Source organism: Malania oleifera, chromosome 12, assembly GCF_029873635.1.
Source record: "Malania oleifera isolate guangnan ecotype guangnan chromosome 12, ASM2987363v1, whole genome shotgun sequence".
NCBI classification, from domain to species: domain Eukaryota; kingdom Viridiplantae; phylum Streptophyta; class Magnoliopsida; order Santalales; family Ximeniaceae; genus Malania; species Malania oleifera.
In genome coordinates, this window is record NC_080428.1 from 76,239,194 (window position 1) to 76,266,475 (window position 27,282).

The 27,282-nt window shown below is 36.5% G+C and overlaps 1 protein-coding gene across 1 annotated transcript; it reads right to left on the minus strand.

The window, feature by feature from the left end:
* Window positions 1-23,566: 23,566 nt before the first annotated feature.
* LOC131144197 (polygalacturonase 1 beta-like protein 1) lies at window positions 23,567-26,499 on the minus strand. The gene is made up of 2 exons (XM_058092669.1): window positions 25,781-26,499; window positions 23,567-25,666 (listed from the first exon to the last, which is right to left on the minus strand). The coding sequence occupies exons 1-2, from the start codon at window positions 25,844-25,846 to the stop codon at window positions 23,843-23,845; spliced, it is 1,890 nt and encodes a 629-aa protein (XP_057948652.1). The 5' UTR covers window positions 25,847-26,499; the 3' UTR covers window positions 23,567-23,842.
* Window positions 26,500-27,282: the final 783 nt, after the last annotated feature.

Here is a 27,282-nt window from a genome sequence, read left to right on the forward strand (position 1 = left end):
TTAAAGTCACAAAAAACATTAAGTAACCCAGTGTGATCATGTAAAAGATAAATCCATGTATATCGAGAGTAATCATCGATAAAAATGACAAAGTAATGAGACCCGCCCTTAGTAAGGACAGGAGTAGGTCCCTAAATATCAGAACGAACCAAATCAAATGGTGTAGAGGAAAACGAAGTACTTTCATTAAAAGGTAAAGCTTTCTGTTTCCCAAGTTGACAAGGCATACAATCAAAATGTTCAAATTTAACATTTCCTAAGCAACCACTAGAAGCTAAAGACTGAACACGAGACAATGAGGCATGACTGAGACGAGAATGCCAAACACTGGAAGACATTGTAGTAGAAAGAGACAAAGGAGAACACAAACGAGGCAAATGCAGAGATGTGAGCTCGAAAAGGCGACCAACTTTACGCCCAGTCCCAACAAGCTGGCTCGTCTTCGGATCCTGCATATCACAACCTTTGTGAGAAAAGGTTAAGATCAAACCACATTCAACAAGTTGACCAACAGAAAGGAGATTAAGAGACAAGTTAGGCACAACATATGTGTTAGGCATGGAAAAAGTAGGAGTAGAAATATGACCACGATGACTAACAAACATATGTGAACCAATAGCAGTATAAATTAAGGGAATAGGATTTAAAGACTGCTTATGTGTCACTAAAGAGGAATCAGAGGTCATATGATTGCAACAGGAAAAATCAATAAACCAAGGTGTCAGGGTACTTGTGGAGACTGATAAGGTAGCACAAGTGCGAGATAGAACTTGGGTGATAATTGCCTCAAGGTCAGCTGCAGAAAGAGACGACAAAGGAGGCGCAAAAGATGGAGCAGAAATTAAGGAGCTGGTGGAGACAGCAATAAAAAGCTTGGATGAGTAAGAGACCTTAGCCTTGAGAGCATCCCTAGCATCCTTGGCCTTCTTCTTAGGACAATCGGAAATACGGTGACCGTATTCCTTACAATAGTGGCACTGGCCATGGAAATGATGCAGTTCAAAAGATGCAACAGCTGCAGCAAGAGTAGCCGGAGTAGAGGAACTAGATGGAGCAGTAGCTAAAACCATATTTGTAGAATGAGCCCGACGAGTTTGTTGGCATGTCTCCTAAAAAATGATTTTCGCAAGAGCAACCTCAAGTATAGGAAGAGGATATCGATGTAACAAAGAAGCTCGAGTATTCTCAAATTTATCTCGGATATGCATCATAAAGTATATAAACTGACGATAATCCTGATATGCAGCAAAAAGTTTGATCAACTGCTCATTAGAAAAAGCAGGGTTAGCTTGAGAAATCTGATCCCAAATGTGACGACCTGCTTATTTTTCACATTTTTTTTATAATAATAATATCAATAGCACATTTCCCATACTCCAGTTCAGCAGGTCACAATCCACCTGGACCCATGGGTATTAGGGATATATCAGAACATACAGCAAAAGCCCTAACAGCAGAAAACATACAATAATGTACATCTCAATACCATATATTACAATATACCAGATAGACCTGCCAAAGCGGATCGGGTCGGATAATCCATGACGAATAAGGCGAATTATCGGATGAAAAAATCATAATCCATATTCGACTAGTTTAAGTGGCGGATTAAGCGGTTTCAGGTCAGATAATTCATGGCGGATGGGTGGATAATCCGCCATTCTCAAATATAATTTTATTAATAATTTATTTTGTGTCATAATATATTAAGTTGTATACAATAACTTGCGATTAGTTTGTGTATTAACTTTTTTAGAATGAATACAGTTTTTAAAACATAACACATGAATCAAGACAAAAGAAGATTTCATTAAGAGGAAGTTCCAAGACAAAATGTTTTATTCACAAAATATATTCGATGATTCGGTGAAAGTTCAAATAAATACAGTAGCTCAAACAAAGAATGAAGCATATAGAATTCCCATAACATACCTACCTACCTACCTACATACATACATACATATATATATATATAAACTGTAATAGTCAAGAAGAGCATAAAGGCAGTTCAATTATCACAAACAAGGCAAAATGAAGAATCAATAAGGCTAAACTTTCAATGTTTTTTGTCTACATGACATGAGCACTCTGCAAGAGAGAACTGTTGAAAAATAAAATTTCCCAAGATATTCTTCCAAGTTCTAATTTGGTGTTGACTCGTTATAGTGGGTAGCAAAAATTGTTTGAAAAAGGTATTATTGACCCAACAAGCCAGTAACTCAGTAAGGCAGTAACAGAGAACCTAAAAAATAAAAAAATCTCAACTCACCTCTGCAACTCACCTCTGGAGTCAGGTGGTCTGTCCGTCTGTGGAGCTGGGGATGACTGACAGTCATTGTGGTCCGTGGAGCCTAGAGGAGACCTGGAGACGACGACTCGAGCTACCGACAGGTTTGGCAAGTAGCAGTGCACCAGAGGAGAGGAGACTCAGGAGAGGACAGGTCGGGGCCGTCCGGGACGTTGCAACGCATCTGATCCAAAGGAGAGGAGAGAAGAGTTTGGAGTCAGGATTGAGGAAAGGAGAGGATTCAGAATGAGATTTGAGAGAGTGAGAGTTGAGAGGTCGGAGATGAGGAGACTCGGGAGAGGCTGGGAGGCTGAGAGCTTGATACTCGAGAGCCGCGACGCGGGTTAGAGACTAAGAGCCCTTGGGGTTTCTTTGTGTTGACTGAGACTCTTGAGACTCAGAGACTGAGAATTGCTGAAGCCTAAAGCCTAAAGGCATGTGCGTTATGTGGTGTGTCGTGTGCGTGAGTGAGCCGTGTGGACAATGTTGGGGCACTGGGCTTTCTATAGTTGGGTAGTGGGCTATGGGCACTTCTTGGGTTTGGTTAATTAGTAATGGGTTTTTAAGCGGTTTGGCAGATACCTGCCGGATAAAACCGACCCGACCCGCTAAGGAGGCGGATATGAAAATTGGAAACCATATTCGACTCATTTAGAAAGCGGTTGATTATGAGTCGATTAAAACGGGTCAGATGCGGATCGGATTAACGGATTTTTATCCATTTTACTAGGTCTAATACCAGAGTTGCTACAGTCCACAGTATTTCCATATATACCTCCCAAAATAAATCTAACTATCCCTACAAAAAGAAACTTATGCTTCAAAAATGGCAGATATCCAGCACTAGGTCAGCGGGGCTTTTCCCGCTCTCCTATCAGGGGCTCCTGAAAAGTTTATAAGATTCAGGAGTGAGACACCTCTCCGTACAGCGGCTTTAACACAAATAGCATGATCACGAAGACCATGGACACATAGCAATGGCACCGTGCAAGTGCTAGCCTAGACCAAACCAACCAAGTTTTAATATCATATACATATACTAAAATCATGATACATGGATATCTCATATCATTAATTTTCACATTAATCATATCATTTTGCATATATACGTATATCATGAAAATCATCGGCCCGTACGTCGGTATTACACATTTTATCATAGCTCTGCCCATACGCCGGCAAATCATAGCACAGCTTCTACGCTAGCAAATCACAGTCACATAGCACGGACTGTATGCCAGCAAATCATAGCACAACCCGTACGCTGGCAAATCACATCCACATAGCATGGCCCGTACGCTGGCAAATCACACACAAAGCTCGGCCCGTATGCAGGCAAATCATATAAAATCTTGGCCCGTACGCCGATTTTCCATCATAAAAATCCATATCATCCACATTCCCAGAAAACAGTATTTCACAACATTTTTACCCATGCCATACAAATGGATTTTCACATATTCAACATATGATCATTTTCACAGTATTTTGCAAATATAAATTATACATATAAATATATTTATTTTCCTGAAACCAGATGATATATATACACAAACATGCATTTTCTCAAAACGAAGTTAGTTTAGTTTATCTCCTTACCTGATTCCTAGAAAGCCCATAATAAAACTGCCCCGCACCCGCAGGGTTCCTAACTCAACACCCTGAAAATGAAAACCCTCAGTATTAAAGTTCAGTATTTTCGTATGTGCAACATTTTCTATAACTATCACTAAGTCAAATTCGGCTTAAAAGCCTTACCTCAACTTAGGGATGATTCCCTACGTTCCCAATTCAACACCCCTGGAAACAACATTGCCCAACATTAAAGTTCAGTATTTCTAAGAGTATAACACTTTTTACAACTATCATAAATCCAAATATTGAGTAAAAAGCCTTACCCTGGATTTGGGATGGTTCCCACCTTACTTTCACCGATGATCCGCTCTGGTAGATTTGGAGAGAACTTCCCCAGGAGCGTCATGGTGACTTTGGATTGTCGATCCGATGAAGATCTGGCCCGAAATCAACAAAAGAAAGAGGGAGAACCGAAGGGTAGAGAGAGAGGGAAGAGGTAGCTTTGTTTGTAAGTTAAAATCCGGATTTTTCTTTTTATAGACAGGGGATTTCGTAGACGAGACACGTCACCTCATCGACGAGTCCTTCATTAAATTCGTTGACAAAACCCTGTATTCGTGATGAAATTCAGGCTGCCCCAGAACCTCTCTCGGTATTTTCTCATTGATGAAGCCCTGTGTTCGTCGACGAATTTTCTTATGCACTCGTCGATGAGGCCCTGTATTCGTCGACGAGTCCTGGCAATTTCCTTAAAATTATGGTTATCCCCAAAAATGCAATGTCGTCTACGACCTCCTTCTATTTCTGTTTCTATTTCTCTCCCTTTTATTATTAAAATCATATTATTCTTCGGGTCACTACACCAAAGGCCACTAACTTGAGCATAAAACTCGACAATAGATTGTCCAGGTTCCTGACGTATTTGGGAAAGCCTAGTTTCCAACTGAAACTTGAGAGCAACATCACTGCCACAGTTGTATCGTTTGGCCAAAAAATCCCAAGCAAGTTTGGCATTACAAAATTTTGGAAGTAGACTATGAATAGTAGGAACAGATGTATTAATAAACCAGGAAAGGATCTTACACTGTATACTTTCCCATTCATCAAGGGTCTCATCAAACTCTTCTGTTGATTGCGTGTCAGTTTTCATGGGTTTTTGTTTTGTTTCAGTGACTAAACGTCATAATCTCCGACCAATAAAAAAAACAGACATTTGTTGGGCCCAAGCATTGTAGTTGGAGCCATTCAAAACAATCTCCATAGGGCAGGCAACATCAGTGAAAGACACCATAAAGAAAATAGCAATTTAACGGAATCGGAGAGATGAAAAGTGGTGCTTTGCCAGAGAAAGAACACGACCAAAGAAGGTTATCTATATTCTGCACATGGTGGCAAAAGAAAGATACATGGACAAGAGACAAAAAATTGAAGCACGATAAAAAAAAACAAAATAATAATAATAATAATAATAATAATAATAATAATAATAATAATAATAATAATAATAATAATAATAATAATCAAGTCTCAGAGGAGAAGAATAATTTTTCTCTGCTATATCTTGCTTGATTCGATCCACTTTCGAAGCAACCAAAAATTAAAGCATAGAGCTGAATCAATATTCACTAATGCAATTCCAATAATACTGCTGCCAATTACCATGTACATCCCACGTCACAGAACCAGCCAAATTCGTGGGTGTCTAGAGTATCACAGAGAGCCAGAATTATCTAATCCCGAAATCGCTTTCAAAACCCAGAAGTTATGGCAGACAAGGAACCCAACATCGCCCAATTTGATTTGAAATCGGATACGAAACCACAATTGGGGTCTCCAGAACACTGGTAGCTTTCTCTCTGTCGCTCTTTTTATTTATTTATTTATTTATTTTTTATTTTTTTTGTCTCAATGCGCGCATGTTTAGTAGTAGTGATAGAGGAAAATTGTGAGGAATTTTTCTGGCTTTCACACGAAAAATCCCGCCGTGTTCGTCACCAGAGATCCTGGAGGCCATGGAATAGGGTTGTGTCGGTAAAGACTCGAGAGCAGGGTCGTGCCAGTGGTTACGGAGCAGGCCCGTGTAGGGAGAGATGGCGGTAACTACTGCTGCTGTCTCTCTTATGCGTCGAACTAGTGAAGACTCGAGAGGTTCAGAGATGAGATCACGAGAGAGACTGTGTGACGAGAGTGGGACTTAGCGACCAAAGACAGGAGTCTCGCTGGAGACGATGACAACCACCAGAGGGAGACGGGACTAGAGGGATTTTGACCGGCGGCGGTTTGGCAAGATGACGACGACGTCGTCCGGAATGACTACCAACGATGACGACGACGTCGTTCGGAACGGAGGCCGAGCGAAGGAAGGACGTTCAGAAACCAGGGGCGGTGGCAAGGCGGTTTAGGAAAAAAAATAAATTAGGTTTAACTTGGCTCTAATACCATGTTAAGACTAATACAAACTTTATTAATCTTTTTGTACACAAAAAATTGTACAAGGCCATCCTTTTATATGGGAAGGAGGCAGACTATATGAATATTTTAGGAAGATATACAAGGGTGTTTTTGGGAGATATATGAGAGAGATATGCTAACATCCATTAAAATAAGAAAATATAAAATTAAAAAAAGGGAAAAAAACTTAATACATGGGAAAAAATTAACAAAAAAATTAAATATATTAAAAAATTAAAAAATATAAAATAAAAAATGAAGTAAAGTGGGTCAGTATCTTCATCTTTAAACCTACAAGCACAAAAGGAAAAAATGGAAGTTAGACATGTGGAAATTTATATAAGTAACATGTGAATGAAATCAAAGTTTAATGCAAGCATAAATTGACCAAGTCAATTTAATTTTGATTGGTTAGCTAAAGTTTGATTAATTAAATCAGAATTGATCCCCAAGCTTATATATTGTGGGCTTCTGAAGGGTAGGGGAAGGATAGACAAATAGACAGGAAAAGAGAGGAATTGCTCATTAATTGGAAAAATTCAGAAAGAATTGTGAGAAGAAAAGTTAAGAGTTTAATAGATTGAGGTTCGAAGAAGAGAATTTGGTGCTTGCGATTGAATTTCGAAAATAAAGAACAGAAATAAAATATTGGAGCACGAGCAAACGAGGAACAAGATAGCAGATTTTGCAACAAAAGGTTGGTTTTCTAAATTTGTGTTAGTCAATTTAACTCTATTTAAATTTTATGCACGTTTAAAATTAAATTTTGTAATTTGAGTTTAAAATTAAATAAATCCTTGAATAGAAGTCAATTTTAAATAAACTTAAGAATTCTTGTAGAATCATCTAAGTAGGATGGGGTATTTGACTCGGACTCGAAAGCTTAGATCCAAGTCTGGGTCCAAAAATTTAGGCACAAATAATCCAAGTTCCGACCTAAAAACCATAGGTCAATTTGACCCAGGTCTAACATAATCGACTCGAATACCCAACCTGGGTCCAATGAACTAGGTTTGACCCAGATACTTGGGCCCAAGTCAATGTTGACTTGGGTCTGCTGAGCTCAATCCAACCCCCGACCCAAACCTACACTTAACCCTCAGCCCCAACCACAAGCCCAAATGGGTCTGGCTCACCGACACTACCTTGAACCTAACCAAAACTAAACCCAATTTTAATCTTGGCCCAAACCCAACTTGTAACGACCCAACCCTTTATACGAACCAGCACCGTTAACCCAAATACAAAAATACTTGTACCTGTTCAAGATACGTAGACAACCCGCCGTAAACAGGAACATATGGGTGTAAATCATACATAATTTCAATGTAAATGTCGCCAAAAAACTTAAACATTCATTGGGATTTCTGCTAAACTTATACCAGAGTTTACTATTACATCCTCAAGTACATAAATCCAGACATAGACTATAACCTGTTATTACAACCCTCCAAAAAGGAACTTCATCTAAGTTTAATACATGATTTGAACGCTTACATAAGCTAAACCAAAAACAATCCCCTAGTCCCTTTAGCTACTAGGACTGACGTACTAATGGACCTGAAAACAAAGGTTGTATAATAGGATGAGACACTTCTCAGTAAGGAAGAAGATGTTACAACAATGTGTGACTGCATATATGTATATTTTCATAAAAATTCATACAATAATCTAGTGTTGTCAGACTCTTCGGCCTAAGCCGGCCACACGACATGGCGCCCCCGGTAACCTAGCGTAGCCTAAGCCCCACAGCGTTCAACTGGTGCAAACATGGTGCAAACTCACACCCTTCGATGACTAATCGGAATCATAGGTGGTATTTCATACCCTCGGCCTCAAGTTGGATATATGAGCCTACGGTAGTTAACCGACTCAATCGCCTACATTATTATTCCGAAACGCTTCATATCTCTCAGCCTTCGGTAGTTACCCGACACACTTCAATTGTCCTAGGCCTTTAGTTTTATCTCGACTCGACATTTTCACAAAACCTAGAACATTTTGGAACTCCCGTTCCTATATCTCATTTCAATTACTCACAGCCTATGGTAGTTAACCGACACGTTATTCACAAAACACATGATTCAACATATCAGCTCATTCTACACTTATTTGGGTAACAAACAATCTCATATCAGATATTTCGAAAATACAATTTAAAATTATTAAAGGTACAGTCATCTCTATATTACGGTTTAAACAAATATGTAGTTTTCCAACAGAAATGGAGATGATACCCAAAACCCCCAATTTTTTTTCCCAAATATTGTAACCCGAAAATCTCGTCATTTCACCCAATAGATTTTTCCAAATAAGTAACCAAAATATCCGTAAAATCGTAAAGCATAGTTTTATCGATTTAGATTACAAAAATAATTGATATAAACAAAAACCCTTTACCTTTCCTCGAAATCAATACACGAACTAAATGACTCCAAAACAGCGAACTGAGTTCCCAAAACCTAAAAGTCGAAGAACAATTATTCAATATAATCCTACCTACTACAAATCTACCGAACCAAAAATGAAATCGGACCCTTACTTCGATTCTGGATCAAAACCTAAAAATCCTCAAAACGAAGATCCAATCTACTATAAACATAGAAATTCTCCTCCTGATCCACGTCGTAACGTTGGAACATTGATCAGGGTAACAGATGGCCCGAGACCTTAGAGAGAGATAGTTGGTTCGAGTTCTAGAGAGAGAGAGAGAGAAAGAGAGAGGATTTTGGTTTCTTAGCAATGAAGCAATAAGAAATGATATTTATAGACCCCTTGACGCGGTCAGCCTTGTCAACGAGACGACATCCTCATCGACGAGCATAAGAAGGGAGTTCGTCAATGACGGAGTGGGCTCGTCGACGAGCTTGAGTTTTCAGAATTCCCAAAATATCTCGGTATTCACTCATCAACGAACCTCTGAATTTCGTTGCCGAGCTATAGAAGGGACTTCGTCAATGAGAGAAGGAGCCTCGTCGGTGAGCTGTACTATTTTTCTCCTTTTAGTTTTCCTTCTCTTTTCTTATTTATTTAATCTGAATTTTCGAGTCGAGTTCTTACAAGCTGGCCATTGGGTGATTCCAAACCTACGTAGGTTCGGTCGGCTGGCCTTAAAGGCCGGTCTGCCAGTTCATTGGGTCGGTCGACTATGCTCTTTTGTTATAAGATGGTCGTTCGGCTGACCTTTTGAAACTTGCCAAAAACCAAAGGCCAGTTGGGTAAGGACTTTAGGTATAAACAGGCCGGTCGGCTAAGGTGATTGGTCGCTGAAGCAATTAAAGTTTGAGAAGGCCGGTCGACCGAGGCCTTTACAAAAATGAATTTTAGCCCTATTTTTCAAGATAATTTCAAAAATCTTGTATGATTTTAACTTTTATGAAAAGGATTTTTGATTAAATATTTGATCCCCTAAGGTCTTTCTATGGTTTTTGTTTGATTCCCTACGGTAAGTCTATGGTCATCCTGAGCTTTCAATCACATCATGCATGAAATGCATTATTATTGACTAAAATACAATACATTTTTAAAATAAACGTCTCCTCTTCTTTTGCTTTTCAATTCTTCATGGAATGCGCTAAGAGCATGATCTTCAAGTGCCTTCTTGGCTTCCATTTCCCTTTACCTTATGTGTGTGCTGAAGTGTAAACCTGCTTATGCACTAAATACACACATAGGAGACTTGTGCTTTGTCAGCATCAAAACAGGGATCAGACCAAAAAGTCAACAAGGTTTATCTAATAAGATCCCCTCCTTTGGAGGTCTTATTACGCATTTCTAAATCACACTTTATTTCACATTTTCTTTTAAATTTTAGTATTTATTTACTTTTTAAAGAGTTAATTAAGACTATTATATTCAATTTAGGGATAATTTATAGTTAACTAGGCACCGTTTGTAAAACAAGTGTATAGGGGATACTAGTACCTTCCCCTCGCATAACTGAACTCGATTCTGATCCCGACTCTAGTAAATGCATATCGAGACTACTAGTTCCTTGGACTTAAGATTAGTCTAGAGACCAATTAACGAGTAGTAATTAGGTGAACTAACCGCACCTAGGTAAATAATAGATTAGTGACAACTCCATCGAACCTGTATTATTATCACCCCTCGTCATTCCGAACTCTCCTCCGGGATGTTGCAGCACACACAACACACCTAACGCACTCCTTCATTCTACTAATATGTTTTAATTTTATGTACTTTTTTTTAAATCCTTCTTTTTGCATAATAAATCTAAGATATCTAAATCTATTAGTGCAATTACCTTATATTTTTGAAATTACATTTCATATATTCTGTCTTATTCCTATTTACCCTAGACCCTTTATACTCTAATATGGCACTCCCAAGTTTTACCTTAGATTCCACTCCGCTCCTACTATTATCAATCAACACGATATCATTTGCAAATAACATACACTAATAGATTTTATTTTGAATATTTCTCATAAGTTTGTCAATTAATGTAGGAGGGGAATTTAGAGATTTTCCAGACCCACCTAATTAATAAATGAATCATAAACAGGTACTCAGCAAGAAACTAATAACACCTATTTATTATTGATCTCTTTAATATCTAAAAAAAATGTGATTTGAAATTTTAAAAAACAACACCTATAACCTATTTAACTCTTTCTTCCTCCTAAATATTTCAAAAATGTGGTTGTATAACTTATATCTTATCTTCTTTCTTTTAATAAATACATGATATATCATACATGCATGCATCAAATATCATAATTTATATATATAGAATTTAATAATTTTTTAATACAAAATTAAATGATTGACTCGGTAGTGCTTGAATTGAACATAGTTAAACCATTTATTAATTGAGTTGGATTTGAGTTAATTCGTTTATAAACTGGTCATCATATCCTAAATCAATATCCAGTTTTTAAATGGGTACGTAGGTACGTAATGAGTCACCCATCGGGTGATAAGTTTTGTCACCCTCACAACTAAATTCTTAATTCCGTGTCTTTTTATAATGACTCATGAAAAACTAAAAAAAAAAATTAAATTTAAATAATTCTTTTAAAAGTATAAAAAGTAAAAAAGAAAACAAATATTTTCTACAACTAACCTAGCTTTAGGTCGTTTGCTTTACTATATATATTTTATATTTTTTTTTAAAAAAAGAGGGCGGCACCTCCATTTATTTATTAATATACCCTCACTTTTGGCGGAAGAATATCGTGGTTACAAGTTAAAACAAACCAACCAAACTAGGACAACAAAACTAAACATAACTAACAAAGGAGATAAAAACAGAAAAAACAATCAAAATCAAAACGAAATACACCAAACGAAACTCTAGAGTTGAATTAACGATAAATGGAAACGAGACCCCACATATCCATCTAAAGAATATCTTTCAGATAACATGGTAGAAGGTGTTGTTCTTCGTAGATTACATTGTTTTCCATTTCTCTTTCTTTAGCAAGTAAATCAACCGCACTGTTGCCTTCCCTATATTGATGCATCACCATGACATTCACTCCTTCTAACTCTACCACGAGCTCCTCCCAAATTTCCCAAAGATACCACAAAGTACATCTATCTTTCTGAAGCTAATCAACTACAATTCGTGAGTCACTTTCAATAATCACATTAACATAATGCAAACGTTTGCACAAACATATTCCTTCCCTGATTGCTTTTAATTCCGTACTATTATTCGTACCATTGCCAAAATAACTTGAAAAACCTGCTTTTACCATGCCATGGCAATCCCGAATAATTCCTCCACCTCCTAAAGTACTCGGATTGCCCTTACAACTCCCATCACAATTAAGTTTTATCCACCCTACTAGAGGTTTAATTCACAAAATAATTTTTTCAGGCCTGTCGCAGACTCTCTGATGCTTAATTTGAAACTCATTCAAAATCTTAATGTTCGACTTCTTCAATTTTTGAAAAGAATTGGTGCTCTCAGTAATAAACCTAACCCAGAATCGAACACTTCTCCACATCTGATCTGCACTTTGATAAAGTCATTTCATTCTCGCTTTACATCTTCAATTCCAGAGGCATCACGTTATCAAACACGGAATAAACCCGATTAAAATAATTTTAATAGACGATTTTTTAGCATAGTGGAACCAATTTTTCATTTTGTTCTTCTAGGGAAGAGATCGTTGGAAAGGAATCCCCAACGCCACACTAGCCCGACGCCAAACCTCTGAAGCCACCTCACCTAAAGAAAGAATATGATCCATGTTTTCCTGGCTTTTCTGAATGCAATAATCACAAGTCGAAGCCATTGATATTCTTTTGTCCTGAATTCTATCATCTACAGCTAAGCATCTAAACCATGCTCTCCATAAACACATTGAGATTCTTCTGGGTAATAAAGAATGTCAAAACCTGTAACAACGCAAAGAAATGGAAACAGTAACAGAAGAAGGCAGTCGACTTCGCGTTCGTTGACGACATTGTACTTTGAGAAAATACCCTAATAAATTTATCAAAGCCTCGTTGACGAGGAAATATTGAGAGAAGAATTTGGGCTACGTTGAATTTCGTCGACGAAGGGTAAGGTTTGTTGACGAAATTACTTAAGGACTCGTCGATGAGATGACATGGCTCGTCGACGAGTCCCGCAGTGTAAATAGCCCTAAACTTATTTTAATTGCGGAAATTCGGCCGCTCTGGCCTCTCCCTTTTCTCTCTTCGATTTTGGCCTCGTCAGTCGCCGGATCAATGATCTGAGGCCACCACGACATTCTTGGCGGAGTTGTCTTCAAGACTGCCGAAGCGGATCGTTGGGAAAATGAAGTTGGAATTCATCCCAAATCTAGGGTAAGGTCTTTGATTCAGTTTGTGGTCTTCTAGCAGTTGTAGGAAATGTTGTGAGTCAAGAAATATTGATATTCTGTTATGGAAAATGTGGTTTTCAGGGCATTGAGTGGAGAACCCTATGGGTGCTAAACCCGTTATAGTAGGGGATTTTTAGCAGGAAACAGGTAAGAGAAATATGCTATGCTAGGGTTTTAAGAATATTAACAGAGTTTTCATAGATATATATATATATATATATATATATATATATATATATATATAGCAGTTATTATGCAGTTTTTACATAACGAATGTTATAATGTTGTGTGACCTGAGTAGATATTTACCTGATATAAAATTTATACAATATTTTAGTATATCATGTTATATAGCATGTACATACAGTTATTCACAGATGATTAACAGATAGATTTATATAGATTTTATTCAGTTTAGTATATCATAGTTTTTACAGAATGTTATGCTTTCCTAAATACTATAACACAGTTTATAAAGACAGATTATACAGTTATAGCATCGAGATGCTACAGTTACTCAGATTATACAGTATTTACAGTACATAATTATAGCGTTATGATTATTTTGGAAACATAATGAAAACAGTAAAGGTATATATATATACTTATATAGTATCAGATCCCTGTGGAGACATTACAGACAGATACAATTTACAGAGCACGGTACCGTTGCTATATACAGATAGAATGCAACCACATATCTTAGATAGTGTGTGGGTACCGTCTAACCGTACTTGGAGAGGATGCAGTTCCCTAGTACTCTAGGTTAAGGGGGCTGATTAGACGAGGTAGCAGTCAGTCTCGCGCTTAGGAGTGGATGTAGTTTGGCCAGGCTGAGGTAGTGTAGAGTATGATGACTTACTTGGAGGGCCGACCAGGTTAAGTTCCGCCTACGGACCGCACAACCCTATCATGAGGGGTCAAATCATGACATACAGAGTCCTAGGGAAAGGACACTGTTTTATATATATATATATATATGTATATGTATGTATGTATACAAATTTATAATTTTTATTGTATGTAGCTTGTTATAGCAGTATGAATGATAGAAAGCTCAGATAATACAAATGTTTTAAGCTTTTACACATGTGTTTTATAGATTTTCCAGATCATGCAGTTTTAAATATTATTATAATTTTATGACTCGGTCACCATATGACTCACTCGAAAAATGAGCAGCTCGGAAGCTATCCCAAGTATAGGAGTTACGTCGTGTAATATTAAGCCCAAGGGCTAGATCGTTTCCTCAGGGAATGCGTTTAATCTCAAAATTTACGTTCGTCCAATCGAAAACAAAATTGTACTAAACTCAGTTCAGATTCGGATTTTTCAAAATGATTCAATTTCACTTTTGAAAAATTAAATGACACGCAATTTAAACCCTAAAATTAACATGCACTAAATAAAAGAAAACAAGAATAAAAACCCTACGTCTACTTAAAGAAACATTGGGACACGCGTTAATAAAAATTAGAAACCTAAAACATGGAACTAAAACATGCAAGAATGAAAACTCTAATCTACCTAAGGAAACATCGAAACACGCACTAATTAAAAATGGTAACATTAATCATGGAATTAAAGCACATAATGGAAACTCAATCACACACACACACATTAAAAATCGAAACTTTAACAAAAATCAAGAACTCGAACCAAAATAAAAAAACACAAACAAAAACCTAAATTTAAATTCTATCGAAACACAATAAAAATGCAAACTTTGATAAATCTGACCCTAATTAAGCTGAGCTTCAAAAAGAACCAAAAATTAAAAACATTCGCAATTCAAAATTTCAAATAACCCAAAGAAAATTAATACTTAACAATTATCCGACTAACACAATATTCAAATTCAAAACTTTAAATAATCTTCCAAAGATAACATTTAACACTTATTCAACTAACCAAAAATTATATAAAAAGAAAGAAAAGATGAGAGAAAGAGAAAAAGAAAAGCCATGAAAGCTTTAGGCCGTGGCAGCAGGGTGCTGGCAGCTTGTGGCTCGGCTGGTGTTGCTGTGCTGTTGGTATGGGGCTGCTGCTATGGCAGTGCTGGATCAAAGGGGAGCTTCAACAGCTGCTGTGTGACTGGTATAGGGCTGCTGCTATGGCAGTAGCAGCAGAGTGCTCGGTGGCTGGAAGAAGCTACTGCTGCCGGAGAAGGTTGCAGAGGCTACAGAGAAGCTGCTGTGCTGTGCAGCAGACGGCTGCTGTGGGTGGCTCTGCTGTAGCTGCTGTGGCTTCGGGACTGCTGTGGCTTGGGGAGGTTGCAGAGGGTAGATGGAGAATAGAATATACAGAGAGCTGTAAGAGAGAAAGAAAAACAGGGGAAGAGAGGGAGAGAAGAGAACAAGAGAGGAAGAGATGCCAAAGAGAAAGCACAAGGGATAAAGAGAAGAGATAGGGGGAGAAAGAAGAGAGTTTGAGGGAGAGAGAAGGGTGCCTAAGGCACACCCTTGCGCAAGGGAGAAAAGGGAATTAAATAGCATGGAGGAAAGAAGCTGCCCTAGGACCCGGATCCAACCAACTTGACCCATTTAGAGGACCCGAATTATTATATTTTTTTGTTCTCTGTTCATTACAAATTCTGCTCTTCTAGAGCCCATATCTCACGAAACTCAAAACACAAAAGTTTTAGATAATCTTTTCCTCTTTCTCTAGAAATTTGAATCATCTCGATCGGAACTCGGACGGAAAAGTTATGCATGAAATACGAACAGGTGTTGGTTTTGGTTCCTGGGAATTTTCCTACGACAAAAAAAATTACTAAAACTTCATAAATTGTGCAATAAAGTTCAATAATGATGATTTTGGCACCTTATTAAAATATTAGACAATTTTGGACATTTAATTTAAAATATAAAAGGTAAAACCCGGGTTAAGCGTCCAATCACGCAGTTTTGACGCGTAATCACCACACACTAGTAATAACATATTTCCACTTACTGAACGTCGACTCACCCCATTACTTTAACATTTTTCAGGTGAGCCAATTAGGTGAGCAGATTAGGCTCGCGGATAGAGATCACTTTATCACCCTAGTTATAGGGTAAGTTTTATGTAGGCTTTTGTATTTTTGGGTAGTTGACACTGGAGAGAGAGATGTATTATGTAGCTATGGTTGAAAATATTGAATTCTGGTATTGTATATACATATATGTGTAATTTATGTTTTCCGCTGCATAAGGGTGCCCATTACATGCAAGTATTAGAGTAATTTATTATTATAAAAAATAATGGTGAAAATTTTGACGATGTTACAAAACCAGTCATTCCACAAAAAATTATCACTTCTGCTCCTCACTGCCTCTCAAGCCGTTTTTGTTGAAAACTTATCGTCTGGGGCAGGCTTCTAGACAAAAATATCCTGCCCACTTTTACCCGCCAGCACCTGGTGCAAAATTTCCCTTATTTTATCAGTACCAACCAATTCCCGTACTAAATTAGAGTTCTAATTATTATTTAACCATCAATCCCTATTACACAGTTTCTTGTTCAAAATATCCTTAGTGCTCACAGATAACGGGCCTGATGACAACCACCTGTCGAACCAAAAAGAAAAATTCTCACTTCTCACCAAAATTTTAACATTATCCATAACTTCTGGAATGATGGTCATAATTGATTTCCAAAACCGAAAGTCATTTGGTCTCCCCTTTCTTATTAATAAATGATCATTTCTGCAATATTTAGCCTTGAAAAAATCTGCTCACAGATTGTTAGAAGTAAGCAATCTGAAGGCCAATTTCATGAGAAGAGATTTCTAAACTTCCTTAAGATCTCTCAGGCCCAGACCCCCTTCCGATGTAGGTTTACAAATTTTCCCCCAAGAGTGCCAATGAATCTTCCTTTTATCTTTCACCTCTCCCCATAAAAAATTAGAAAGAAGAGAGTTAATGCGAGAATATGTGACCTGCAAAACCTTAATAACAGACATCAAATGAATAGGCATGCTAGACAACACATGTCTTAATACCACACTTTGTTTCTCCCAAAATAAATAAATAAATAAAATAAAACCAACTACAATAGTTAGATGACAAGTTCTCAAGCATCCAATTGGTCAAATAAATTTAACTTTTATTTTCCTTTCCCTCCTCATCTTTTCTTTTTTTTAAATTTCATTATTTTTCTTCAACATGTACGATCACTATTTTAATTTTGATATTTCGCCAATCTAATTTATATTTCAATTCAATGGTCTCAACATTGGTGGCACTTATCTCACATTCAATCCTATGTTTCATGCAAGAACAAAACACAGATATCGACTTTCATTTTGTTTGAGATCAAGTCCACCACAAATAATTAATAGTTCAGTTCATCTCTAGTTGTGATCAATTAGCATATGCACTAACAAAATCATTACCATCAAAGAAGTTTTGAGATATTCAATCAAATCTAAATGTTTGTGATCTCCCCTTCAGATTGAGGAGGCGCGTAGAAGATCAAGTAATTTCAATTAAAATCATATTAGGAGAATTGATCCTGCTAAAGATCAGGAGATATGATTCTGAGAACTTCAACTTAAATTTGAATTTGAATTTAAATTTGAATTTCAATATTAGGAAACCAGTTGTAAATGTGTGTGTATATATATACTACATATAAGTTACAAATAAAAATAAAAAATATTTTAAACGCTTCTCTCACCTCTATTTGTGTATAGGTTTTTTTTTTAATTACTAGCACTAATTTTATTTTTATTAAATTTTTTCTTATGCAAAAAAACAAAAAAAAAAGCATGCATAGTTTTACACCACTGAAAAAGCGAAACTTTTATTGAAATATATTTTGATATTTCAATGGTTATAACGTCTCTAATAGTGCACGTATCCTCGTGAACATTTCCACTTTAGGCTTTAGCTTCACATCGCAATCCCATTTCCACGTGGGCCAATAGCTACACAACATGTGGCAAAACAGCCTGATAGTTGGTTGGATCTTGAAACAGCAGCCACAACCAATGTGTCAACTCCTCAATTTTTAGGACAAGTGGAACACCTTCACAAGGAGAAGTTAACAATCACACAAAATATGAATTATGATAATTTAAATTAACCTTTGCTGTTCCATTTCAACTAACTTCTCTATTGGAATTTAATAAATCTACTTATAAAAATATAAATGCTGGTTCTTAGATTTCAATTTATAGGTCAAAAGACACTCGCGTAGTTTAATAAAAAGATAAAAATATTTATTTAGTTTTTTAAAATGTTACAAACCTCTTCTAAGGTTTTCAAAAATTTTACAGACCTCCCCTAAAATTTGTCAAAAAGACACAAACTTTCTCTAAAAAATTTTGTTTTTTTACAAAATATAAGTGGAGGTTTGTGTCTTTTATCCAAGTTATATGAATTTAAAATAAAAATAATATAAAATTTTATTTTAATTTTTATAATTAATATTAATTAATTAAAATTCAAAAATTTAAATATATATGCTACCTAAATTTCTTTTTATTTTATAATTATGGAACACTTGGCCAATAGTGGGATAAAATTATTATGTTCAACTATATAATCCTATCACATTTTATATAATTTACTATATTTTATAGTCTTAGATAAATTTTAATGAATAAATATTAGTTTGCCTCAAAATAATCTAAAATTCAAAGATATTTTTTATTGTTTAAAATGTGTGGTAAGGTAGTAAAACTAGATGATTTCTTGTAAGGTACAGTTAGAGATTAAATCTTTAACTTTAATATTTTAGGTTTTATGATTTCATTATTCGAGGATTGGAAAGGGACCTAAAGATGCACTACCTTCGTAAGTGAAAAAACAAAACAGTTTAAGCTCATCCATATCAACATTGAGTGCACGGGCACACAAGCGCACATACTTACATTAACCAAAAATAACAATAATAAAAGCACACGCATTGACACATCCTAAGCAACGCTACACCACTTAAATTTTAAATTTGTCACATTGCAAGTTTCAAGTTCAAATATAGGAGTAAGATGTGACATAATTATGGACCTAACTATCATTGTGCTTTGTAAGCGTCATCAATAAATCAAAAAAGAGAAAAATACCAATTCTAGCAAATTCTTAAATGTGTTAGGCAGTACGGGTTCGATTACATTGATGCTATGCATTTAAGGCCCTACGAAACAAATATTAATGGTGTGATCCAACGCAACCATCTATCGTGTGACTAAGTCCAATGAATTTGCAATGAACAAAGAATGTATTGAATCTATAATTCACACTCGAACCCCCTCCCCCCCTAAAAAAAAACAAAGTATTTTTTGCTAGAGCATTGAATAACTTGTACAATCCAGTTTCCTTTTTTATTATCTGTAATGACACATTTGGTAATTATATTGCAGCTTAAGAAATCCACTCTATTCTTTTTTTTCTTTCCATAAAAGATAGAATTAAGAGGAGATTACGAAAGGAATTATAACTCCTAAATAAAGAGTGAATAAAGACATATCACTCCTATAACTTCCTTAAAAATTAAGAAAGTATGTTAATTTCAACAAGGTAATTTTTGCTATTGTAAAAATGGTTTCAGAAGGAAGGAAAGATGACAATTTGACGGTATAAGGACTCGAACTTGAGTGGTTCCTAAATATAAATTTTTCAGTGGAAACAAATAAATTTAAATTATTTTTATTACCAGAGTACTAATTAGTTTTATTACAAATATATGTTTCAATTATTAAAATTAACATTCTTAAAATTCTAAGATACGAAAACATATTCTAAAATTGTATTATACTAAATTTATATTTTACTCCACTCTTTCTATTTTCATTCACGAACTTGTTACGTCAAATTTCTGATACTCTCTTCATAATTATCTAAAATGTAAAATAATAATTAGAGTGAGACGACGTTCAGTAAGTAAATAAGATTATTATTAGTGTGTGGACAAAATGAGTTTTCATAATATTATAATTTAGTAAAATAATATTTAATACTATAACTTCAAAACTGTTTTTAAAATAAATATAAATTTAAAATTTTCTGTATAAAACTTTTACTATCATCTATAGTAGTAAAATTTTATAATCATATACTATAACTATTAAAATGAACTTTTTAACTTTAAAATTATAACTATAGTAATCATCATTTAGGCACAAAGATATCTCTGTTCACATAAACATATATTTTTCCTCCAAATCATCAATAATTCTATTTACGTAATTAAATATGTATATACATATACTGTAAAAACCACCCTTAGGTCTGTTAATCGTAAGTCATGTTTACCTCCTATGACTAGGTTGTGCGGTCCGAAAACTGGACTTAACTGGCTGACTGGTCAAACTAAATCGATATACATCATCATTAAGTGAGATTTTCCCTATTAACTCCTGATTCGGAACCAGGTGTGCACTCTGTAAGCAGTGTGAGTACACTCTGATCCGTTTAAATTTCAGGTTATGATATCTAGTATTTGTAATTTTCTATATCTTCTGAACCATAAGGGGTTTTGAAAACATCTTATTATAAAATTTATGCAATTAAAATAATATCATGAAAATTTTATTTTTATTCATATTTTCATAAAATACGCAATGTAAAAATAAACTCATGTCATTTTTACTCATATTTTCGTAAAATATGAAACTTAAAAATAAACTCATACCACACGATTTTCATGTTAAAAATATTTTTTTGAATAAAAATTAATGATGTAAAATACTCGAGAGGTTTAGAACATTTCTTAACTCAAAAATAAATGTAAGTATATTTAAGATAAAACTAGTATAATTAAATATACGTAAAAATAAATTCGAGAAAATTTTATGAAAAATAATTAACATAATAAAAATTTACTTACAAATAAATTCAAGTATAAATTTTAATAAAAATATAACATAATCAAATTTATTTACCCTTTCTTAATCTTGTGAAACGGTCACCATGAATATCTCTGAAAATGAGATTGGAAAGAGTTGGTGAATGAGAATTTTAATTATAACAAAAATTCTCCCTCTACCACTAATTCTTTCGCTCACTAATCCTTCTCTTCATTTAAAAATTTTTTGTAAAAAATAAAGATTGAGAACTTCCTATTTATAGGAAAAATTTTGAGAAGAAAATGAAATTTATAAAAGTGTGGGTAGATGAGTGAAATTATAATTTTTTAAAAAAATAAAAGAATACGCATTAGATGGGTTAGGTATGAGTTTAGGATGGTAGGTATGAGATGGGAATGAGGATACATGTGGGGAAAATAGGAGTGCTTGCCGACGCTTCCATTTAATTAATTTACTTAATTAATTGATTATTTTTTTTAAAATTATTATTATTATTATTATTATGAAGTTATGTTTTAGTATTTATTATGAAAAAATAATTAAGTTCGAATTTCGAAAAATCATGTGAACCCCACATGATCTTGTGGGTCTCACACGACTTCAAGACCCAAGTGGACCTCACGTAACTCCAATAGTCATCACACAGTCATATGGGTCCTACATAACTTTGAGACTCATGTGGACCCTACACAGCTTCGGAACTCATGTGAGCCCACACGGTCTTATGGGCCTCACATGCGTTGGATGTGAAAATGATCACCTGTATAGCGAGATTTATGAAGCATGTACAAAGACACTAATGTAGAATGGAATTGGTCGACCTATGTCCTACGGTTCAACCCTCACACAAGCACATACACTCAAATCACACTTCAATTCGTAACTCTTTGTATGTACATATGGATTACGTGAAGACTTTCGGTGCATGAAGACCGCGGTTAATATGTTGAAGCAAGTTTGAGTCCGAGACTCGTGTAGGTCCCACCCGATCATGTGGATCCTGCATAGGATACTTATATTATTATTATTTTATCATATATTTCTACAATTTATGTCAGTTAAAACCTTATTTTATGTATATGTATTTATTTACGTGTACAAATAATGTCTACCCTATTTATCCTATAAAATTCCATTTTGACCACGCCAGCCTTCAAGGAGCGATTGAGCCGTAATGGTCTCTGAGTACTCACTAAGACAAGATATTTCTTAGTCATCAAATATGGAATCAAAGATCTTATAAAAAAATATCTCTGTATTGATATTAACTTAATGACCATTATTATTATTATTATTATTATTATTATTATTATTATTATTATGTTTTAATCGTATATACATTTTTTGGGTCATTATAGACAGTCTCTCGATCCCACGATCACATAATTACATAATTGTTCTTGTATTATTGACAATATTTTCAGTTCCTTCAGAACTTGAGCATTAGAGAGGGTCACCAAACACCACTAGGGATCTCCTAAGCTTTTTTATTTTTATTTTTTATTTTTATTTTTATATCGTCGGGTGTCCTCGGCCGGCATCCACCAGATTACTCTGGGACGCAACACAGCCAAGACTAATCCCACACCCCGTGACTCTGGCCCCACATCACCACGAGCATGTAAATTCAGGAGTCCAGGGGAAGGCTCGAACTCGGGAGGCACAAAGGCTGACCTCATGAGAGGCACTCCCAATGGACGTCCATACCACCTGAACCATGCCCTAGGAGCAAGCTTTTTTTTTTGCTAGAGCATTTAATAACCAATAGAGTCCATTTTCCTCTTTTTCTTTAAAATTAATAAAAAATAAATATTAATGATGTGTGTAATTAGATATTTACTTATCGATTTAATATTTATTTTTATTTTTTAGTTTTATTCAATAACTAAATAAGAAAAAAAAATATTATTTTTATTTTTATTTCTTTAAAAAATAATTTTCAAGTTACAAGTTAGGCTTCTAAGTCCACTGAATAAAAATATCTATTGAAGGAGAGGAAAAAATGAGCTTTTTTCATATAATTAAAAATTCAGAAAATTTAAATATTGATAAAACATAAAATAAAATTTTAATTCATCAGTTGAATCAATTTTAATTTTATTTCTCGTTTTTTTTTAGAATTAAATATGAAAAAACAATTTTTTCAATTATTTAGAAAGATTGAAATTTAGGAAAAAATAAATCTTAGTTCATTAATTTGGCACATTTTTATTTTCTTTGATAATTAAATAAGGAAAAAAAAGAAGAAGTTTGAAATAGATTCGGAGTTTGAAAACAATTAGAAACGCATTATCTACTTACCAAAATGAAGACCTTAAATTAAACACAAAAGGCTTGATATTGCCAGCTGGCACGGGGCAAGCACAACACTTTGGATGTCCACCACCATCCCCTTGCTTTTCAAAAACAAAAACAAATGAAAAAATAAACCTACTCGTTGTACACATTAGCTGGCAGCTTCCTCTCTTGCTGGTTTTTACTTTCCACTTGTCTCCTTGATTTCAATTGTTTTTTTTTTTTCAATCTAATTTATAATTTAATATTTTAAATGATAAATTTTAAAATTAATTTTTTTACTATATATATATATATATATATATATATATAAATTAAAGGTCAGAATAGTAAATAATGTTCTTTGAGATCCAAATTTTCATTTGCTGTCCCATTAAGGGGGTGGGGTTTGGAATACAATCTTCATGAAAAACAAAATGAAAAAGCATTCACTAACATAAAAATTAAACTTGTAAATTAGAGATTCACTCACACAATAATAACAAGAACATAAACCCAAACATCACTCATCACTGCAATCGCGGCTTCAACATAGGTTGACCCGGGTCGAGCCCGCGGCTCCCTTTTGCTAGCCAACCGGTTCGAACCCAACCTAAATTTTCACACACTCGGGGGACTTTAGTCCGCCGTCGCCCAGGTCATATCGTTCTCAAATATCCAGTGGCAAACCTCGATCCGACCCGGACCCGAGCCCAGCGCCAAGAAGGCCCCATGGGTCGGGCTCCACGCTGATGTGTCCAGGTGACATATGGCGACTCCGTGGTTGATTTTGGCCTTGGTTTTCGGGTCCAAGAGATCCGCTCCGTAGACCCGGACCTTGGGAACCGAGTGGCAGTAATACACTAGGTACGGGTACAAGCTCTGGTGGCAGGAGACGGACTTGGTGACTTGCCCACCGTTGATCCCTTCGACCGACCCGATCATCACGTCGTGCTTTGACCCCTCCACGCTCTGGGTGGTCCGGACGACGACGTTGCGACCCAGGACAGAGACGGCGAAGTCGATCATGTCCTCGACGGAACCCACGCAGCGCTTGGTCTCGCCGGCGCTCGGAGCCCTCTCGCACTCCGACAATGTGTCGACAATCATCGTCTCCATGCTCGAGTTGTCGCCGGCGTGGAATATTTGCTTCAGGTCGGCGAGCTTCGATGTTGAAAACGGTAGTTTCGACGAAATCGACCGGGGCAAAAACGACCTTTTGGGCATTTTATCCCTGATATCGGGCATCGGCATCACTGTCCCAGGCTTCAGCATAGCTTCCCGAAAGAATTTGCCCGGCTCCACCCATCTATTTACGGAACTGCCACCGCGACCTAAGGACGCCATTGTTGCTGAGCTTCTGTTAGCGTACAGTGCAAATGAGACACGCTTTTTGTTGTTATAATCCTTGAACGTGTTATTCACACCATAGATCTTGAACCCTACACCCTCACTCTTCGCCCCTTTGCCATACCCTATGAATGTATCTGTGCCCTCGTTGAAGGATTTTCCGTAATTCGCAAAATTCACCTCTTCCGAGTTCGAATTCTTGGCGTAAGATTGGAACGAATCGTCTCCCACATTGGACTGGTCTCTGTAACCCGAGAAGGAATGAGTTCCCGCATTTCCACCATCCGCATAGCTTTTGAAAATGTTCTCCGGGACGTTACCGTTTAACCCATAACTACTGAACGAATCGTTCGCCGAGTTACCATTCTCGCTGTAGCTGGAGAACTGCGACTTTATCACGTTCGAGTCCTTCCCGTAGCTATCGAACTCACTCAGAGCTCCATTGGCTTTCTTGCCGTAGCTCGCGAAACCCTCGTTCCCAGAATTGGTCTCTTCGGTGTAGCTCGAGAACGAATGCTTCCGACCGTTGGCCTCCGCCGCATAGCTTCCGAATCGGAGATTCGGAACATTCACTTCCTTGTGGTAGTTTTTGAAGTCGCCGTTGCCGCCGATGGCACCCGCGCCGTAGCTGTCGAAGCTCTGATCGACGACGTTGCCCTCGGTGCCGTACGCGTTGAACCCGTCTGTGTGGCCGACTGAGTCGCGGCTGTACCGCCGGAACGTGTCGACGGGAAGATTATCCCCAATGGAGTAGTTCTTGAACGAGTCGGCTCCGCCGGCTCGATCCGTTCCGTAATTTGTAAAGTTCTTATTCAAATACACGGCGAAACTGGAGTCCTTGGAATGCTTCTCCAAGCTCGGCGATAAATCGGGGAAGCAGAGCAACTGCGCCGACGAACAGAAGGAGGGGAGATTCGGAGAGAGACCATTCTGATTGGCGAGTTTGGTGAAAGCCGCCGAGTCCACTGCGCTCATTGGGGAGGCTTTGGAGAGAAGGAAGGAGGGTTGTGGGAGGTCGTTGTGGATCTGATTCTTCCAATATCGAATCAAAGAAGCCTTGGGCGTAAATGGGCTTTCGCCGGCGATTCCGCCGTCTCCGGCTGCCAAGGCAACCTGCATTGAGAAAAAAACGAAGGGTTATGAAACAACACGACACCATTCAAGAGAAACAATGCAGATAAGAAGATTCAGTAAAATTAGGATGGATGGCGCCTCTGTTCTGCTTACATTGAGAGATGAAAGCAAGCACACGAAGAGGCAGAGAAGACCCCTAATCCTACTCTCTTCATGCATTTCTCTTCTTTTTCTTCCTGCAGAGAGAAATAGAAAACTGGGAATGTTGGTGGCTCTTCTGGGCTGGAACCTCAAATTTATAATTTAATTAGAGAGAGAGAGAGACAGAGACAGAGAGAGAGTGGGGCTTGGGAGGATTTGATGATTTGAACCCTTTAAATGGGTATTTGCAAACAAGAGCTTTGACGGGGAACGGCTGTGCAGTTAAAAGTGCTAAAACAGAGAGAGAGAGAGAGAGAGAGAGAGAGAGAGAGAGAGAGGGTTGTAATTTGTACTAGGTAGGAACAATGGGATGCCAAAGCTGAAAGCAGTGCACTGATTCTAACAAGTGGAAAAAAATATAATAATAAAAAAGAAAAAGAGGTGAATCACAATCATTAATCAAAGAAGGGGAGAGGGGTTGGGTTTGCCCATTTGCAATTTTGGCCAGGGGAACTCAGGGGAAGAGCACTTTGATTGATGGATGAAGGAAGAAGAAGAAGGGTCTTGAATTGAACCCGTGGGCAGCGGGCTTTGTCATTTTGCAACGGGTTGTGGGTCACCTCAAATGGGTTTTCTCTTTTCTTCCTACGCGTTTTGCCGCTTATATTGTTGTTTTATGTTTGCGAGTTGTGAGCGTGTTACTGTGAATCTTTCAAGCTTGCATTATTAGCAAGATAAAAACAATTCAATCCATCCAATGGACTATAAGCAGTCTCCGCTCGTGAATTCTTTTGGCATCTACAGTAAATTTCTGCGACAGTTGGAGGCTATTTTTGGCACATAAGATATGTCTTTCCCAATCACCCTTCACGCCCTTGTTTGGCTTTGGCTCCACAAAACCCACACCCACCCTTATTTTGAAGGTATACCTGTCCTTAACACTGGCTCACACTTCACCCTCTTCGTACCAAGTCCCAAATTTCGGACAGACAACGTAGAACAATAATAATAATTCGCTAGTGTATAATAACACTACATGTAGGTAACACACCCTTGTCGCGTATAGACTATAAAGAAAAAAAAAATGTAATAATGAGGATTCATAAGGGGAAAAAAGTCCAAAATATGCTAAAAACTTAAATAAAGAATATGGGTAATTGCACTTTAAGGACCCATAAATATCGCAATTGAACTTTAAAAAAAATTTGGTGGTCACCAAAAAAACAAATGAAAAGAAAGAAGGTTATGGTACTTTACTGGAGTCTTGGATTGTGAAATAATGTCAAACATATATTTTTAAGTATTTTCATGATGTTGCTAAAAATTATATGCATAATGAATTTGCGTTTTAGTTTTTACCACAAATAATAGATTGGTCAACTCATAATCATGTTAAAAAGCAAACATATCGAGTTTTGGTAAACTGCCCTTTCCCTAAAAGGGCATGACAAATATTTTTTTTTTCTAAGTATAAGCCGTTTCATAATTTTAAATTTTTAATTAGAACAAAGGCA